At 32.6% G+C, this 19,817-nt stretch overlaps 1 protein-coding gene and 1 pseudogene across 2 annotated transcripts; both read left to right on the top strand.

Annotated features, from left to right (window-relative positions):
• The first annotated feature begins 861 nt into the window (after positions 1-861).
• LOC143536593 (fatty acid amide hydrolase-like) lies at positions 862-11,033 on the top strand. The gene is made up of 20 exons (XM_077030543.1): positions 862-1,061; positions 1,139-1,248; positions 6,996-7,059; positions 7,152-7,336; positions 7,499-7,628; positions 7,795-7,872; positions 8,066-8,213; positions 8,314-8,426; positions 8,759-8,834; positions 8,919-8,990; positions 9,101-9,146; positions 9,243-9,311; positions 9,425-9,505; positions 9,598-9,701; positions 9,802-9,894; positions 9,980-10,048; positions 10,317-10,381; positions 10,453-10,514; positions 10,631-10,726; positions 10,807-11,033. The coding sequence occupies exons 1-20, from the start codon at positions 962-964 to the stop codon at positions 10,867-10,869; spliced, it is 1,824 nt and encodes a 607-aa protein (XP_076886658.1). The 5' UTR covers positions 862-961; the 3' UTR covers positions 10,870-11,033.
• A 2,687-nt stretch (positions 11,034-13,720) lies between these two features.
• On the top strand, positions 13,721-18,382 carry LOC143536611 (disease resistance protein RUN1-like; annotated as a pseudogene). Its single transcript, XR_013135912.1, has 6 exons — positions 13,721-14,190; positions 14,887-16,009; positions 16,092-16,376; positions 16,901-17,236; positions 17,630-18,178; positions 18,264-18,382. The product of XR_013135912.1 is annotated as a disease resistance protein RUN1-like (transcript).
• Positions 18,383-19,817: the final 1,435 nt, after the last annotated feature.

The raw sequence follows: 19,817 nt of genomic DNA, 5'->3' as shown, positions 1-19,817 counted from the left end.
AAACGGTTAACACCATATTTCAGAAAGGCTCATTCGGGCATTAAAGACGACTCCAAACAATGTTAATATATATATATATATATATATATATATATTACAAATATGAGTTTAGATTAATACAAATAAAATTAGCGTGCTAATTGTGAGAATCAAATAAAGTAATTATGTAATTACATCATAGAGTATGTAGAGTATTTATGTAAATACTCTATGATGTAATTACATAATTGTTCTACTTGTATATATAATTTATTTGTAGAGTAATTACATAATTACTTTATTTGTATATATAATTACTTACTTGACTCTCACAATTAACACGATAATTTCATTTGTACGTTAACTTTCCCTACAAATATATTAATCTTGAGATTACGATTATTTGCATTGTCTTATTAGTTAAAAAGTTGTTATTTCCAATGTAATGTAGTGGTACTGGTAGAAATCATGAGTTTCTCAATGGAGACAAAAGTTCAATCCCCACTTACAACACTTTGGAGGGACATAAGTGGCTCAATGAAGGAAAACCGAGATCTTTTTGACTTCCAGTTCTATCCTGAGGACGTCCCGGTTTTACCACCAGTGGTTTTTCCTCGGAACTAGAGATAACTTGGAGGTGCTTAAGGACTCCGTACGGCTAAATTAGGCCAGCTATACGGAATACCTAGGCGTTCTATGTTTGTTGGCTGTTAAAACTTAAAAAGAATTGATTAAAAAGTTACTTTATACACCAAATCAAATATCATATTATTCAATACATATATATATACAATACAATTACAAACATTATATATTCTAGTGTGTAAAATAGGTGGACTTTTAAGTTCTTACACATACACACACATACACCCACACCGCTACTATAAATACAACAACTACTTAGTTGAAAGTTCACGTTATTAAGTCTCATACTTTTCCTCTTGCTCTCCTCCCACCACGACTATCCTCCTTCACGGAATTAATGGGGATCATTACAGACAACGGCGTCCTTTACAAGCCCGTTGACGACGTTGATCTCGGCCCTCACTCCGATCAAATCTACCTCCATGCTGACGTCAAAGGTACTCTCTTTCATCATTTCACCGTCAAATCTATTTTCAGTATATACATATGATTAATTTATGAATCACATATACAGCGCCTCGAATGGCTGGATTGATCACGAAGGTGTTCGTGTGGTTTCTGGAAATGAAGCTGATCGACAACGTTTTGGTGTACTTTCTGAAGAAGAATAATCGAATTCAGAAGGTATGTTCATCAATTTTATATTATTTTATAACGTAAGTCCTACGTCAGATGAGAAGAATAAAAAGTGGAAACCTTCTTTACTAAGACGTGTTTTGCCTAAGCAAGAAATTTGTAGGATGAATATAAAATCGTGAGTTTCTGGATTGGCAATCCACAAGACAAAACGAATAATATTTTAGCACGGTTTACTTAGGCCGGATGGGTATGGTGTTAAATTAATGTTGATTATATATCACATGGAACCTTTAAATAGTTATTAATATATGAAGGTAGCTCTTGCAATTATGTAGAGTTTGCTCGATTAATTACTAAGCAAAGTTTGATTACGAAATTCCTAAATTTAATTGAGTTGTAATTTACTTTCATTAATCGTCTTCTTAATGTGGACATTGATTAATACCTCGTGCCTAGTTTAATCAAATTTTTTTCTAAAACAAGTAATATTTTTGCGATCTATTGGGTTTGAACCAAACTCCCGTGTTTTAACATACCAACCACCTCATCAAAGTGGAAATGTACTAATTTAATCAATTTTAAACACCTTTTTTAGTTGAATGCATATATATACATTTTATTACGTACTTATTAATTTATTGCTCTAGTATTATGTAATGTAACTAAAATTTAATGAGCAATTATGGTTTATGGTTTATGTACTCCTAATATTTTTTTTATATATATTCATGTAAAATATAGTGCATAAAGCTAAATTGATATTTATTATATAAATAATTGAAACGTGTTAACTACGTGAATGATATGTTGTTGCGAGTTGGTTCAATTACTAATTTACTACATTCAAACAAGATAAGTCATTACAGATGGATGAAATTATTAAGTGCATAAATTGTCAATATTATTACTATTACAACCACAAAAATATATAAATATTTAAAATACGTGTATTTAAATATAATTTTTTTATACAAAATAGTTAGCTTACTTCGCTATTGATATATCCGTTCTATCTAATGCACCGTCGGTGGATAATGATATATATATAGATTGGACGATTAGTGGTGGAGTATGAATGATAATAATTTGATATAGATAGATTATTCGTGTATCATCTTGTGTGAATTGAACTTTGGGGAGATATCAACCGTGTGTATGTACCAATTTGTTAGACGTGATTATCAACTCGAACCTTCATCTTGTGGGCACTCACTCCACCGTAATGAGAATTAAATGAAACAAATCTAAATTGGTTAAAAACCATTGATGATTTATATTTTTATAATTTTGTGCTTTTTACATGCAAATATGCAAGCTATGTAATAATAAAAAAATTAAACTTATTTATTTATAAATTTTTATCTTGTATAGATAAACCAATAGTAAAACGAATTGCTTTCATTCTTAAAAAAAGGTTTTAGTTAAGAGGTGTGAGAATCAATAGTTATTACATGTATATATAACATCTCTGGAAGCCACCTCTTTATTCCTTTGGATAGAGGTACGGTGTGCCTACATCCCACCCTCCCCAGACCCTACCTATAGCTTTGCTGTCGGTGGGATTTTACTGGGTATGATTGATTGATTGATTGATTGATTTTTGTTTTTATGTTATTTAACATTAAAGCAAGTGAAGAGATGGTTCACTTATTAACCACGGGATTAATCCTAACTCAATAATTGTTTACAAATAGTCTAAACTTTATACGCATTTTCATCTTATAATCCCGTACGTATTTTTTACGTCATGGAAAAGCTAACATCTTTACTTTTCAGGTAGTATATATATGATTGTCTATAAAAGTACCTAGGTTAAGATTAATACTGGTCTGGTGGAAGTTGTGATTTTCAAAATTTAATAACCCGAAAACGAATAGTTTGTTTTTTACAATAATTTATATCTAAAAGTAATTACTTATATAAATCCACCGCAACATAACTTTTTATTAGCTAAAATTGGGCATACACTCTTTACTTGCTATTTGCTAAGCCATTTTTATTTTTATTTCAGAATGTCTAACATATATATTGCCTAGAATATTATAAATGTAAATGAATAAGGTATCACGCTTTGTTATCTAGAAATATTAAATGGGACTTGAATTAGGAGTGCTATGTACAAAGTTTCATAGTAAAAAGTTGCATGAGATGTATTTTATTTTGTATTCTATCTTAATTTTTGCACAATAATTTTTTATCAGCTCAAAATTGAACTTCAAATTGAAGCTTATTGAGACCAACTACATAGATTAGGCTAGGAGCTGGTCTACTACATAGATTAGGGTTGGGATTTGGGAGCTTAAATGAGTCTTTTATTTATGTAAATAATAAGTATAATATTTTTTTTACATATTTAGTTATAATAAAGATATAACTGAATTATATATATAAAGTAATCACAAATATATATATATATATATATATTTAAAAATCGAGAACTTTGAGAATCATTTTGGACTACTAAAAAAATCTCTAAAAAATGTTTAAAAAAATCATAAACAAAAAATTACAAAAATTTTTAAAAAGTAAAAAAACCAAAAATCTTATACTTCATTCAGGTTTCATAAAAAAAACTTCGTATTATACACATGTGTATAATTTCATTTAATCTCTAGTTACGTAATGTACACATATGTACATTATCATATATCTTAAATTGTACATATGTGTATAAAAAATATGTATAAAATTTTAAAAATAAGTATTATACATATGTGTATAACTTTGTTAAACCGATATTTTTTTCAATTTTTTTTATTTTTTTATAAAACCGGGATAAAAAATAAAAATTTTTGGTTTTTTACTTTTTTTTATTTTCGAGTTTTTTTTTTGTTTTATAAGTTTTTTTTATTTTTTTTAAAAGAGTGTTTTTGTGGTTTAAAATGGTTCTCAAAGTTCTCAATTTCAAAATAGTTCTCACATGATCCTAATCATATAAATATATATATATAGGGGTACCCGTGCAGTGTGACGGGAACACATGCTCTAGCAATCACCTAACAATTTATGGGTTTCGTTGTTTGGCTGTTCAAAACGATCATCAGTTTGATTTCACAGTTGATATATTTTTTTTTAACTTTCAGTCGGTCGATTTCTTACTTTTTCTTTAGCTTGCTTATTTGTGTCAATAGCACATGATGACCAAATTGTCGAGTTCCTGTCAAAGTCCTTTTCATTCTACTAGTATGGTAGTAAAGTCACCAAGTTAGTTCCAACTTTACTTTTTCTTAATTATTATTTATGTAGTTACACTTAGTAGATTGGTCAAGTTATTTTACAAAGGTTAATAAAAATAAAAAGTGTGAGAAACTATAAATAATTGACATGTGTCAAGTGAGGACCAGAGGAAAAGGGGTATAAAGGTAATTGTACACATTTTATCTCTTCACATGCAAGGCACATGTTAATACCCCTATCATTTTATAACGATTATACTTTTTCGTTTGATATTTTAAAAAAAAAATAATCATAATAACAAGCGTTTTTTATCTTTAATACGAGTATGATTTTTGTTATATAAATTTAAAACAAAAATCACGTCATTGTGTCTTTTCGCACGCCATTGTGTCTTTTTCGCTTATTATTGTGTCTTTTTCCGTCACTGTGTCTTTTCGCACACCATTGTGTATTTTTCGCTTATTATTGTGTTTTTTTTCGTCATTGTGTCTTTTCACACACCATTGTGTCTTTTCGCTTATAATTGTGTCTTTTTTCGTCATTGTGTCTTTTCGCACACCATTGTGTCTTTTCGTTTATCATTATGTCTTTTTCGTCATTGTGTCTTTTCACACACCATTGTGTCTTTTCGCTTATCATTGTGTCTTTTTTCGTAATTGTGTCTTTTCGCTTATAATTTTGTCTTTTTTCGTCATTGTGTCTTTTCACACACCATTGTGTCTTTTCGCTTATCATTGTGTCTTTTTCGTCATTGTGTCTTTTTTTCTTCATTATGTATTTTCGCACACCATTGTGTCTTTTCGCTTATCACTGTGTCTTTTTTCGTCATCTCTTTTTCTTCATTGTGTCTTTTCGCACACCATTATGTCTTTTCGTTTATCATTGTGTCTTTTTTCATCATTGTGTCTTTTCGCACACAATTGTGTCTTTTTTCGCCATTAATACATGTTACACAATAACTTGAAACGTAAAACACAATGGTGAATACGTATAAAACAATGACCTAAAACGTAAGACACTATGGCGAATACGTATAACACAATGGCTTAAAACGTAACGCACAATGGTGAATATATATAACACAATGACTTGAAATATAAAACACAATGGAAACAACATATTACACAATGACACAATGAACAACAAAAAAACACAATTAAAAAACCCATTAATTTTTTTTAATTTTTATATAACAATATGATACTCATATTAAAGATAAAAAAACGCTTATTATTATGGTGAATTTTTTTTAAAAAAAATAATGTCGTATGAAAAAGTTATGGACATTTTAAAATGATGGAGGAATTGGCATGTGCCTTACATGTGGATAGAGAAAATCAACAAATGTGAGTTATTACCTTAATGTCCTTTTCATCCATTTTATTTATTAAATTAATCTCAACAAATCAAATCTAATATCAATTGATTGGGTTTTACTTGCTTACCATCTATTAGATATATAACTATTTCTAATATACATAGAGAATTATATATATATATATATATAATAATGCACTTACGAAAGCGATCAATGGCTCGGGACACTTTATGATTAATCAAAGACCATAATTGAACCAAAGATTCCAATAACAAAGTTCTTATTAATTAAAATTCAATATTAAAACTAATTAAACAATAAACCCTAACACCCTATTTATACTAAATGAAAAAAATAATAATAAACAGAAAATAATAAAAGATAAACTAACAAAATAAAAGATTATAATTAAATATAAATGCTCCCGCGTCATATAACTATTTGTTTTGTATATATATATATGTATAATCATAATTTGTATGTATAGCATAACATATTATTTAGCTATTTGTATCATAGTATTGTATATAATATTATTTATTATGTAATATATTTTATTATATCAAATTAAAATGATCACATTTATTTAAGGGAAAAGGATTAAAATGACCCTTTTGACTAGAATAGCCGTCAATTTTATAAATAACCAGGTCATTCCAAGAATGGTCGGACCGACTGTTTAAAATATGCCACCCGACTGGTTATGGAACCAACAAGATCTTAACACGTGTCCTTAAAACAACAAGATCTGTCATCCATCCGACTGATCAATTCCATCAGCAGTAGGTCGGCTTTATTGTGTAAAACAAAGGGCCGACCAAATTGATTAGTTGGTCGATGGAATAGATTAGTTTGTCGACAAAATAGATCAGTCGGATGACATATCTTTTTGTTTTGAGGACACATGTCAAGATCTAGATGGTTTCACCCGTCGGATGAAAAATTTAAACGATCGATCCGACTGTTCTTGGAATGACCATTTTCGGCATTTGTAGAACTGGAGGGCTAGTCAAGGAAGTCAAATGAGTTATGCTGGTCATTTTCCCTTTATTTAAATAATTAGCTCACAAGCTTAGTCAACTCGATAAACTCGGGCTCGTTAATCACATGAGCTCTTATTTAGGCTCTAGCTCATTTAAGCTCCACTTGACATGAGCTTTAAGTGTGCCGGTCTCAAGTAGCTAACGAGCAACTCGACCAATTACCTCCTATAACAGACTTCATATATAATAGGAATTAGTATCAATTTATTATAGCTTGTAAATATTATCTCTAAATGATTATATGTTTTATGCAGCTAGTTTCATATGGAGTGATGGAAGATGAACCTCTTTATGTTCCTTTGCATCCTTATGAAGAAGGTTGGTTTCATGACTATTTCCTTAGAAGAAAATTTTATGCAACTTAAAAAGCCTCACATTTACAATTTATAATTAAAATTTGGTCACTGCAGACACTGAAGTAGAAGAAGTTAAAAGCCTATGTCCTGACATGTCACCAGCAGAACAAGTTCAACATGCCATTGATTGTTTACAGTCACCAGACGCGAAACTTCAAGATTCACACTTCAGTTTTCGCAGATGGAAAATAATGGATTACTCTAGAGCTTATTCATCAGGACAGATAACTCCTCTTGTGGTATGCTCAAAGATGCCCAAACCTGTTTTTATCAGCACTAGTTAATAACCAGTTTTGACTTTAACTCGTTACTCGACTTGCTCATTATGCCACTTCTCTTTACAGTTGAATATTTTAGAGTAGGGTGCTTCTTAAGTAGTTAATTTTATTATATTTTTTCAGGTTGCAGAACGATTAATATCAGCGGTTGTGCAATCTTCTGATCCAGGAACGAATATGTCATTTTTCATTAGTTATGACGCTCGCGATATTTTAAGGCAAGCTACTGAGTCGACTCTACGATACCAGAGAGGTAACTGTCAACATCTTTTTATTGAAACTTACAAGTTACAAATCAATTTAATTTATCAGGCTTTCGGTTCATGATGCTTTCTTAGTTGAAACATGAGTGTGAATCACCTACTTTAAACATTTTTAGCTTTGAATTGATTTTTTGATTTATATATTGATGTGTGCAGGTGAACCGATTTCAGTTCTAGATGGAGTTCCCATTGCTGTCAAGGATGAAATAGATTGCTCGCCGTATCCAACTACTGGTAATTTCATGTTTTGGTATACCGCTTTAGCTTTGATTCAGAATGGAAGCAAGCTTTGAGATAAAAGTTTCTAACTTTACTGAATAGTCCTCAAACTTATAGTTTTTTATCAAGTTTGGAAAAAATTTTAAATTCAAAATTGATCATAAGTTAGCATGTGAAGATCAGTATTCTTAAGTGACTATTATTATAGGAGGTTCAACTTGGTTGCATAAAGTAAGACCTTGCAAAGGAGATGCCTGTTGCGTTAAACGCCTGAGATCATGTGGTGCCATACTTGTGGGAAAGACAAATATGCACGAGCTCGGTGCAGGAACCAGTGGGATTAATCCTCATTATGGGTAAAGAAAATCATTCTGGAAACAAGTCCTAAACACCGGATTTTTTAAATCATATAAAATAATACTCTTAATTTTTTATTGCCTTTTTTTATTGATTCAGGGCATCACGAAATCCATATAATCCTAAACGGATATCCGGTGGTTCGTCAAGTGGATCAGCTGCTGTTGTATGTGCAGGATTGTGCCCGGCTGCTCTTGGTGTTGACGGGGGAGGTAAATAAAACTCATACTGTAGTAACCACAAGTTATACCCTATGTTAGTTAGCAGAGGTGTCAAAATGGACGGGTTACGTGACTAGTTGGAAAGGGCAGTCGGGTTGACCCAAAACAATTTTTGCTGATATATTTTACTTATAAATGTGCATTGTGTCAAATATAATTACAAATGTTTATTTTAATAATTTTAAGTTTTGAACAAAATGATTTTGGAGCTTTTTTCAATCATAAAAAAGCTGTGGCAACGTTTACCCGTCACAGCCGTTTGACCTGTTTATGTGTAATTTTTTTTATTCTTTTTTATTTTACCGCCTGCATTAATTGTATAGGATCTGTGAGAATGCCTGCTGCCCTATGTGGGGTTGTTGGTTTAAAGCCATCCTATGGGCGAATACCGCACTCTGGGTGAGTAAAAATAATCTAGCTAAACATTACATACAAGATCTTAATCTGTTATACCAAACTGTTTTTTTTACATCCTTTTTCCAGTGTTCTTCCCTTGAACTGGACAGTTGGCATGGTTGGAGTACTAGCAGGCACAGTTGATGATTCTCTAATTGTGTTAGTGTTCTGGATTTACTCGCACCTCATTTTATCGTTTTTCAAATAATCTTGTACACGGTTGAGGATTTTCTATGTGTTTTCATAATGTCCTACTTTGTTATTTTCAGTTATGCAGCTATCAGTGGCCAACCTGAACAACACCAATCAACTGTGGTACCTTGTTTAATAACATAAAACATTAACCTCTACCCGTTTTAGACGTCGTGTACTAATAAACTTATTCTTATTCTTTGTAATCTATATTTACAGCCTAGACTAAAGTTGCCAATATTGAAGCATTCTAATATGCCTAGTATCAAACTAGCTAAATATGATGAGGTTCTTATTCAGATGTTTAAAAGCTGACCTTTTGTACATTTAACGTTTCGATATATATAGAATATTCATGACGCTTATTTTAACCTTTTGGTTTTCTATCCATGATCCATCAGTGGTTCAATGATTGCTCTGATGACATTAGATCTTGTTGTTTGAAAGCTATAGCTAGTCTTCAAAAGTTGTACGGATGGGAGGTATTTAAACTTAGTCCAATTTAATTCATTTCAGCAAATTTGCTATAATGAGATGTAATAACATATTTATACTTTTTGGTACATGAATAAAGACTGTGGAGGTGACCATACCAGATATAGAAGTAATGCGTCTGGCGCATTATGTTACAATCGGTTCAGAATGTACAGCTTCGATTGCTCATCATTTAGAAAATAAGTATGTAATTCTTAAAAGATTGTACTAAGTTTGATTTTTTAATAAAAGTTACAAAATCCCATGATGATGAATTTCTTTTTATAAAATTGAAACGAATCAGAGGTAGGTCGGAATCAGGGTGGGATGTAAGAGTTGCGCTTTCTATATATGGTTCTTTTGACAGTCGGGATTACTTGAATGCACAGAGGATCAGGTATTACTTCTTACCAATTCCACCAGATTAAATTATCCCAAAATCCAATTTCGGGTATACATATTCATCTATATGTCATCTGTAGAAACCGTCAAATGAGGTTCCATGAAAAGATTTTCAGCATGGCTGATGTCATCGTTTCACCTACGGTCGGGTATGATCTTGTACCTTAACTACATATACACTTGGGGCAATACTGCCTTTAGCTAACTTATTTTTATTTGATCCGATTGAAATAAACATCACGCGGATCACCTCATTCATAAGTTAATGGGTTGAAACTGCTGTGCTTTTTATATTGACCTGCTTGAGATAAAACACTGCCGGCGTCAGCTCATTCATACAAACGGGATTAAAACTGCAACTTATTATTGTTTGACCCGCTTGAGATAAAATGACAATTCCATCAATATTTTTGGTAGTGTAACAGCCTATGAAATAAAGGATGATGCTCAGGAGACTGGTGAACTAGACTATGTAAATGGAGGTGTGTCTTTACCACTTTATGCTTGTTTTTTATTCCACGTGGCTTTTTTCTTTAATCTATTTTCCTCTCAGCCGCACTCGTGCGATATTCAATAGCTGGAAATTTTCTTGGACTGCCTGCTGTAACTGTTCCGGTATGCTCAATTTCTATTTTTAACCGGTTCTTGTAGTCGTATAACTAAGATATGTGTAGGCCCTAATCTTCACATTATTTGAACGAAGCGTATTAACAGTTAACTATTTTTGGTAGATTGGATATGACAAACTCGGGTTACCCATTGGTATTCAGTTTATCGGGAAACCATGGTCTGAAGCTAAGTTGATCCAGATAGCATACGCGATGGAGGTGGGTCCACAAATTACTCTAGTTAGCCATACTCACTTTGAGCTATTTTTTTCCTAGCTTACATATATAGTTTGTTTTAGGCATTGTGCGAGGCTGACTACAAGAAGCCACAAGTTTTCTATGATCTACTAGGCGAGTGCTAATGGAGTTAGAAATGATGAAGATACAATGACTTCGTATGGTGACTCAACAAAAAGTAACCTCTTTTATGTTTATTTGGACCGGACGCATAAAAGTATGTAATAGGCTAATATATACATATAGTTTTTTGTTTTGTTTTGTATATATAGCATGTTGTCCTTTGTTGTGCTTATTTGGAATAAATTAATGTCTTTTAAGTGATTATGCATTATGTTAACAAATCTGATTTGTGACTGCAACTCCTTTTTGGTGAGGTTGAACCTCAATGTTGAATGCAAAATTTGATTATAGAAGGATGACTTTACATTTATCTAATCAACTTGACTTGTTAAGATAAGTTAAAAACCTATTCACCTTCATATAGTTTCTTACTAATAGATCGGATATATAAATGCCCAGATCGGATATACAATCAGATTTGAACAAAAAAAAATTAATAGTAGTGAGAAATGTTTTAAGTCTATAAAAGGATTGTAAACACAAGATGTTAACTGACCAATGAGGGATTGTCACGTCATAGTTATGGAGATTTATAGGTACGTGGCACCAATTGCGCCCCAAGCGTTCACATCACATACAACATTTCATTCTTTATTTGTAGACTCGGGTTCATGAAACCGATTGAGAAATTAACCTGATATTTAATAGGGTTGCTTTGGTGATAGCTAGATTTGGGTTCATCCATGGCAAATGGTGCCCCTTAACACTTTTAAAGTATTAACAACTAAAGGCAAGATATAATATGAATGAAATTTTAAAAGGCTGTTTTGTAATATATATATATATATAAAAGGGATTATCTCATAGAATATTCTAGTAACCAACTTTTAGAAGTGTCTCAATTAGGTTACTGATGTAATTGTTTGTTCTATTTAGGTCACTAAGTTTTGTTTTATGTTTCAATAATAGGTTTTTTACCTAGATAGGAGGTAATTTAAGTTTCCTTTTTTCAAATTAATAAAAAAATAACATAAATAAAAACAACTCATCGATTTATTTTTTTGCTATTAATTTTTTTTGGCGAAATTTGAAATTTTGTTTGCAGGTATTTAAAATTCGTTTAAAATATTTTATATTAATTTTTTTTCTTTTCTACTTTTACATTAGCCAATTTCATAACATTAATAGAAAACTTAAATAAAATAATATATAGAATGGATGAGTTGTTTTTATTTATGTTATTTTTTTAAATTTGACAAAAAAAAAATTAAAAATGCCAAAAAAAAATATAAAAAATCTTGTAAAAAACTACTAATTTTTTTTATAAAATCTAAGAAAAATACTTAAATGACACTCATAAAACCTAAGAAAAATCTTGTAAAATATCTTCTAAGTTCACCTGACAAAGTAAATACAATAAGGGATCATTAATTAATTAAAAAAGTATTACATACCAATAGATATATAGTTATAAAAACACATAAAGATGACTAAATATTATAAAGACAACCACTTAATTTAAATACTGTTATAGCAAAATTGTTGTGTTTTAAAATCTCAATATGAAATATTTAGGTCATGGTGCAACTTGACGACAAAAAAATCTAATTTATATATGAAGAAAAGTTAAAATAGCACACCTCTCTATTTATGTTTTGGATTGGTAATGAAACGAGGTCGACATCCTCAACAGTTGTTGCTAAGTTAAGACCTGGTTCTTCGATAGCCATAAGTGTTAAACCAACCTATTCAACCACTAAAAAACACAAAGTCATCTTTCACACAAAAATACCACAAGTGAAACACCTAAACAAAAGAAAAAAAAACTTGATTCTTACTTTTTCGAGACCTGCTGCAACAATATTTAAGGCATTGACTTTTGGTGACAATTTTGAAATTCTTTAATGCCTACACACTAAAACACAGAACCAAAAACCCTTTTGGCCGGCCGCAAACCAAAACCAAACAGGAACGCCAATTTAAATAATCCTTTGCTACCCTGATCGGTAACCAACACTTGTTTCAGTGGTAGGAGTTGGACACCGTTTAAGGATCGATGATAGGGTTTGATGGTGGGAGATGTAACTGCAACATGAATCGATGAGTTGTTTTTATTTATGTTATTTTTTTATTAATTTGAAAAAAGGAAACTTAAATCACCTCCTATCTAGGTAAAAAACCTATTGTTGGGCTCAGGGACCGTGGGTTTGTTATGGGTCAGGCTGCGTTGAAGGCTGAATCGGGCTAAGTTGTTAAACACGAGAAAGCTTGTTTAGATAATCAACATGTCTTTCTACCATTTGCCTTTGATACATTTGGTTTTCTGGCTCCAGAGGTTGTGAAATTTTTGAGTAGGGTTCAGCGCGTCGTACACGGAACCTCTTCAGCTTCTAGGTCCCAAAGCTTCGTTTTTAGCAAGATTGGCTTTGCTGTTCAAAAGGGGGTTGCGGCGCAGCTTGTTGCCCGTTTGCCTGCCACTTTATTGTAATCGTTTTATAGTAAATTATATAAAACTTAAAAAAAAAAAAACCTATTATTGAAACATAAAACAAAACTTAGTAACCTAAATATAACAAACAATTATATTAGTGACATAATTGAAATACTTCTAAAAATTAGTTATTATTCTATAAGATAATCCATATAAAAGAATACAAGTATACAACTATTCTTTTATTATCAGGAAGGAAACTTTCAAAAAAATTAAATTAAACAAAAAATAGAAAAATAGAAAAGACGACTTGTGACTTTTGATGGCATGACAAAGTCAACTTCAACTACTATAAGACATCTAATAATCAACCAACCAACCAACCAATCTGCCATTTGCTTCATTATCAAATTATTACAAAACCATTGTCAAACTTCCATATTCATATTCATATATCATTCATCATTGTTCATCTTACTGAAATGTCAGGTTATGATGTATTTATAAGTTTTAGAGGTGAAGATACTCGTTATAACTTCACCAATCATCTCCTCATAGCACTGAAGGAGGCAACCATCGACCCGTTTTACGACGATGAAGGACTTCGGATAGGTGATTTTTTGAAACCTGTATTAGAGAATGCAATTAGATCATCTAAATCTTCTGTTATCGTGCTGTCCAAGAATTACGCGTCTTCAACATGGTGTCTTGATGAACTTGCACTCATCATGGAGCAACAAGATCATATTGTTTACCCGATCTTCTATCATGTCAACCCTTCCGATGTCAGGAAGCAACAAAACAGCTTCGGAGAGGCCATGGCTGAGCATCAACATAGGATGGAGGCGGAGCCGAATGCAGAGAAGCAAAGTCAACTGGCTCAGAAGATTGAGAAATGGAAGATTGCCTTAACGGATGTTGCTAATATGAAAGGAGTCGAAGCGAATGGCAGGTAATCATATTTTATGAAACATGTACATGCTCAGTCGAAGATAAAGTGTTTTAGTTAATTTTTGAATATATATGATTTGGAAGTGGTCATTATTTATTCAATGAATTTTGTTTGAAAATAGGACACAAAAAAGGGGTTAAATGGCTTAAGGAAAAAGGGTTAACGATTTTGGTTTGTAGAGTTGTACAAGTGTTGTCATCTGGTGACATGGAAGTTTCGTCGGTGTTCCATCATTTGAAATGACGGAACTAGTTTGAAAATTTTATGAAACTACCATTTGAAATGACATATTTTGAATCATACTTGATAGCCAAGTACATCTATGATTTGATGTAATAGCTTTTTTCATGGGAGATGCCCATTTAAATGGCAAATCTTAAAATATTCAAACTAGTTCCGCAATGAAATGGCGGAACACCAACGAAACTTTCATGCCACCATAGCAGAGCTGCTAACACAAAGTATCCGACATTTGAATTGACGAATCATTAAACACAAAAAAAAAAATCCCTCTCCTAGAAACCAATTCCCCTTCATTTTTCTATCCATTTTGAAAACAATAAAATCTTTATTCAATTGTGGAAAAATGTTATGATGAATATATTGCACGTTCTTTTATATAGTTAGCTCTTCATTTTTGTTTATGTGATATTACCTGGGTGGTATCTTCTTGTTCTAATGCGATCTGTTCCACAGTGAGCCCGAACTTATTGAAGTAATTGTTAAAGATATAAGTAGCAGACTGGAGCTACACAAAAGGAGTGAAATTCCAAAATTAATTGGGATGGAGGATTCTGTTAGGATCATCACTTCATTCTTGAAAGATGGATCCGATCAGCAAAGCACTGAATTTTTCACAATATGGGGAATGGCTGGGATTGGGAAGACGTATTTGGCAGACTATATCTTCAAGTCATACTATCGAAAGTTTGATAGAAGCTGCTTTCTTCGAAATATCGAAAGGAAGTGTACATCACCAGATGGGTTGCTTGATCTGCAGAGGCAGCTCCTTGAAGATACTAAAGCGAGAAGTTGGGAGGCCATAAAAGATGTTAGCGTGGGCACCTCGAGGATTGAGAAGTCAATTTCCGAGAAAAGAACTCTTATTGTTCTTGATGGTATAGATATGGTTGAGCAACTGGATGTGTTACTTGGGACAAAAGGCCTTTATACAGGAAGCAAAGTCATTATTACATCTAAGAGCGAATTGTTAACAGAAAAATGTAGGTTGTTTGAAACACAAGTTCCACCAAAGCATACGAAGCACTTGCTTAAGGGCTTAAATGATAAGGAATCTCTTCAGCTTTTATGTTGGCATGCCTTTGGAAACAATGAACCCAATGAAAGTGACAAAACGAAGGCAAAAAAGGTCGTAGAATACTGTCAACGGCACCCATTGGCTCTTAAAGTTTTGGGCAGTTCTTTACGTAATGATGTTGATACATGGGATGACATCTTGGAATCACTAGGGAAAGAAATTAAACCAAATATTGAAAAGGTCCTAAGAATAAGTTTTGATGCATTATCTGATCAAGATAAGAAGTTGTTCAAATATATCGCTTGTTTATTCGTTGGTGAAGATAGAAAGTCCACCGAAGACATACTAAAATCTTGTGGTGTATGCAAACCATCTGGAGTTAAGACTCTCATCAATAGGTGCCTTCTCACTATTGAATATCCTGATAATTTGATGATGCATCAACTTCTTCAAGACATGGGGCGGGATATAGTCCGCCAAAAATCACCTGAAAAGCCGTGGGAGCGTCGTATATTATGGCGTCATGAGGAGTGTTTGGATGTTTTGCAACATTATAAACAGGTAAATACATATTATTTGTACTTTGATTAATTTGTATATATACACATAACTTCTAATCATTTATTATTTCAAATATTCTTAGAGAACAACAATTATTCAAGGACTTGCCCTTGATATGAGAATATCTCGTGTAACAAAAGGTTGCTTTGAGACACATGCTTTAAGTGAGATGCATACATTAAGACTGCTCCAACTTAACTATGTACTACAATTCAGTGGATCCTACAAGAATTTTCCCCAAGGTTTAAGATGGCTGTGCATGCACGGATTCCCTTTAAGTTATATACCTTTAGACATACAAATGGATAATATGGTAGCTCTTGACATGTCTAATAGCAAACTACAACAACTTTGGAAGAAGCCCAAGGTATTCCACTTATTTTGTCCGATGCTTTAATTAAAAAGTGATCAACAAGATGTTTTATTTTCTTTGAACTTGATTAGTTAAACATAACTGTAAATAAATGTGTTCAAAACTATTGTTTATAGTTTATATTTATATAAGAATTTCTGCTGTTATAGAAACACGTTTTCTTTAAACAAATTTATAGTTTATAAAAAGAAATACAGAAATTTTGATGTGATATAGAGTCTATATGGTTTGTGATCTTGCAAGTATTGAAATACGATGATCGTTAATATATTCATGGTTCTCTTCATGTGATCGAATCATTAGGGGTATACAATTTTAATGTTATATAAAACAAAAACTCGTATATTAAATATTACAGTTATTTTGAATGTGTTTATTAACACTTGTGTTTAAATAATCATGTTTAAAAAAAATAACTATATCTTGTTGATCACCTTTTAAGACTTACATAAATGTAGGTTTAGTATCTTTGCAACACCAACATGGATCTTAATTTTATTTATTTTTAAATGTAACAGCAGTTAAGCTCACTGAAGTTTCTCAATCTTAGTAATTGTCACGAGCTTGTTAGCGTGGGCCACTTCTCCGGTCTCCCTCAACTTGAAAAGTTGATCCTTGTAGGATGTACAAGTCTAGTTGAGGTATGTGAATCAATTGGTGTTTCGTGTCAAAAACTTGAAGTCCTTGATCTCAGAAAATGCGATAAGTTGACGAGACTTCCAAGAAGTATCCAAGGATTAGAGAACCTTACTCAACTTCTACTTGATGGTTTTTTAAGTCTTGGTGAATCATTTGAAGTTGAAAAGGTTGACGATGTTAAGTCGAAGTCTCATGGGACTTCCTTCTCTACCATGGTACCAAGCAGTTCCAAGTCCCTTATAAGTCATTTACCAAAATCATCAACAAGTTCCAAGTCCCTTGTGAGTCACTTACCAAAATCATCAACAAGTTCCAAGTCCCTTGTGAGTCATTTACCAAAATCATCAACAAGTTCCAAGTCCCTTGTGAGTCATTTACCGAAGTCATCAACAAGTTCGAAGTCCATTGTGAGTCATTTACCAAAATCATCAAGAAGTTCCAGGTCCCTTGGGACTTTACCAAAACCACCAAGAAGTTCCAAGTCCCTTGTGAGTCACTTACCAAAATCACCAGGAAGTTCCGAGTCCCTTGTGGGTCACTTACCAAAATCATCAACAAGTTCCAAGTTCCTCGTGAGTCATTTACCAAAATCATCATCAAGTTCCAAGTCCCCTGTGAGTCATGTACCAAAATCACCAATACGTTTCGAGTCCTTTGTGAGTTATTTACCAACATCACTAGTAACGTTGTCTCTTATAAATTGTAACTTGTCTAATGAATTCTTTCCAATGGAGTTTAGTCACCTTTCAATGTTGAAGGAGTTGAATTTGGATGGAAATCCAATTGATTCCATGCCTGATTGTGTGAGAAGTCTTAAAAAGTTGGAGAGACTGACTTTTACATGGTGTGATAAGCTGAAAACAATCTTGCATGCTCCAATCCAATTAACGTATTTGGGTATAGAACGTTGCAACTCATTGGAGCAAATAACATTTGATCCAGATAAACCAGCTCTACCTGAATTCGTGTATTTTGATTCTATTAATGTGACTGAGATTCAGTACAAGTTCAAAATGCAAGCTCTATCAGAGATTGATAAGGAGGTACTACGTAGTTTAGGCTGGATTTTTAATACAGAATATTTGGAATATTGTCTGTTTTCGATTGCCGATTGTCATGGATATTACTATTACACCGAAAAAAGAATTCCAATGCAGGTAGAGTCTCTTAATATATATAATTAATTTTTCCTCTTTTAGTATGCATTATGTGATTCAAGCTAATAAAACTTTCATGTGACAGATGCTTTTTGAACATGGGGTATTCAGTACATATCTTCAAGGGCAAGAGGTTCCAAAGTGGTTCACTCAAAGAAGCAACGGGTCATTGTTTACTTTGATATCGTCTCCTAAAAACGGTAAGATTCGGGGGCTAAATGTGTGCATTGTGAGGACGGTTTCAAGCATGAAAGAAGTTGGCCCTTCAAGAATTGAAATAAGAAATGTGACAAAGAACTCCTCATGGACATACGAGCCTAGGATGTATCTTCTCGTAGATGATAATGAGTTTAAACATGGTGATGAGGTAGTTATAGTATGGTTAAGCCATTGGATGTTTGGAAATAATGAGTTTGAAGATGGTGATCAAGTTAGCATTCACTTTAGTGTGAAATATGATCTAGTTGATGGACTTTTTTATATGTGCTATGGTGGCGACGGACCAGATTATGCAAATGTCAGGGAGTATGGTATCGGCCTTGTGTATGATAATGATGATAACGATGTCGATGGTGGAAAAGAGAAAGAAGATCCCATGGGTTATTACAAGTCTTGGAAACACATCTTCGGTAAGGATCTCTCTGCTTTTGAAGCATCCTCAAGTCACGGACACTACCTTCTAACACCCTCGCCAAATGATGAAGAATAGAGTTAAATGCACAATATCTAGTTTTAGTTACCAATAATACTCCCATTGGTATGGCTCAACCTTAAAATCTACATGGGTGGCGGTCCAACTTAATTATGATCGATTTTTTTTGTTTGTCACCACACCAAGTGACCCATTATGTTTTCTTTTAATGTATTGAATTATAGCTTAGCAAATTGTTGAAGGATGCAAGTTGTTTTCATATTGTTGTTAACTTATTATTTCAGACTTTTATAGTTTGAATCTTTAGGAGACCTTGCTTATGTATTTGCTAGTATTGGGAACATGTATTTTGTGTTTTATCTATTTTTGAAATATAAATCCTGTTTGTTTAGAACATTTGAATTGGTATTGATCATTCTGGAGGCCAACAAGTAGTTAAAAACATGAGTTTGGATTGAACATACAAAATGGTTGTTTATGCATTAAACTTATGGATCTATCATCTGCATTGAACTTTGCTAGAATATTGAATTGCATTAAACATTCTGCAGAGACAATGAGTTTACCTTGAATCTGCATTGTAGATTTGTTGCTAAATGTATTGCTCATTACTTATTTACTTGAATATGTTTTAAACAAAATTTGAAAAGAAAAAGGAGCCAAACCCGCCAAGTCTCACTAGTGTTGAATATAAGCTTAGCTTTCAGCTCGAATGGGAGATCACGAGCCAAGCAAACTCAACTCGTATATTTATGAGTCTGTGTTGATGTTGGATCTACTCAGCCCACTCGTTAAAATCCTTATATGCTACCACATTGATGGTGTTGCTTTGATATTCTTTGTCAATCTGGTGCACTCACGTGTCATGCATTTGTGTTGCATGCAAATATATTCTTTCATATTGAGTTCCTCTGAATTTCTAGTGAACCCTATGGCCCAACAAAACCATGTTTGAATCTTAGCCGCGATAAGTGAGCTCGAAAAATG

Source organism: Bidens hawaiensis, unplaced genomic scaffold (genome assembly GCF_021521415.1).
Source record: "Bidens hawaiensis isolate Kalapana, Puna unplaced genomic scaffold, B.hawaiensis_p1.1 tig00010854_1, whole genome shotgun sequence".
NCBI lineage: Eukaryota > Viridiplantae > Streptophyta > Magnoliopsida > Asterales > Asteraceae > Bidens > Bidens hawaiensis.
This window is presented reverse-complemented; position numbering and strand designations above follow the sequence as displayed.

What these genes read in the sequence shown, in the direction of transcription:
- LOC143536593 (XM_077030543.1), top strand. Translation starts at nt 962, where the DNA reads ATGGGGATCATTACAGACAACGGCGTCCTTTACAAGCCCGTTGACGAC. An exon ending in GACAGATAACTCCTCTTGTG is followed by an intron (nt 7,337 to 7,498) that starts GTATGCTCAAAG and finishes ATATTTTTTCAG; the next exon opens with GTTGCAGAACGATTAATATC. An exon ending in TGCCTGCTGTAACTGTTCCG is followed by an intron (nt 10,515 to 10,630) that starts GTATGCTCAATT and finishes TATTTTTGGTAG; the next exon opens with ATTGGATATGACAAACTCGG.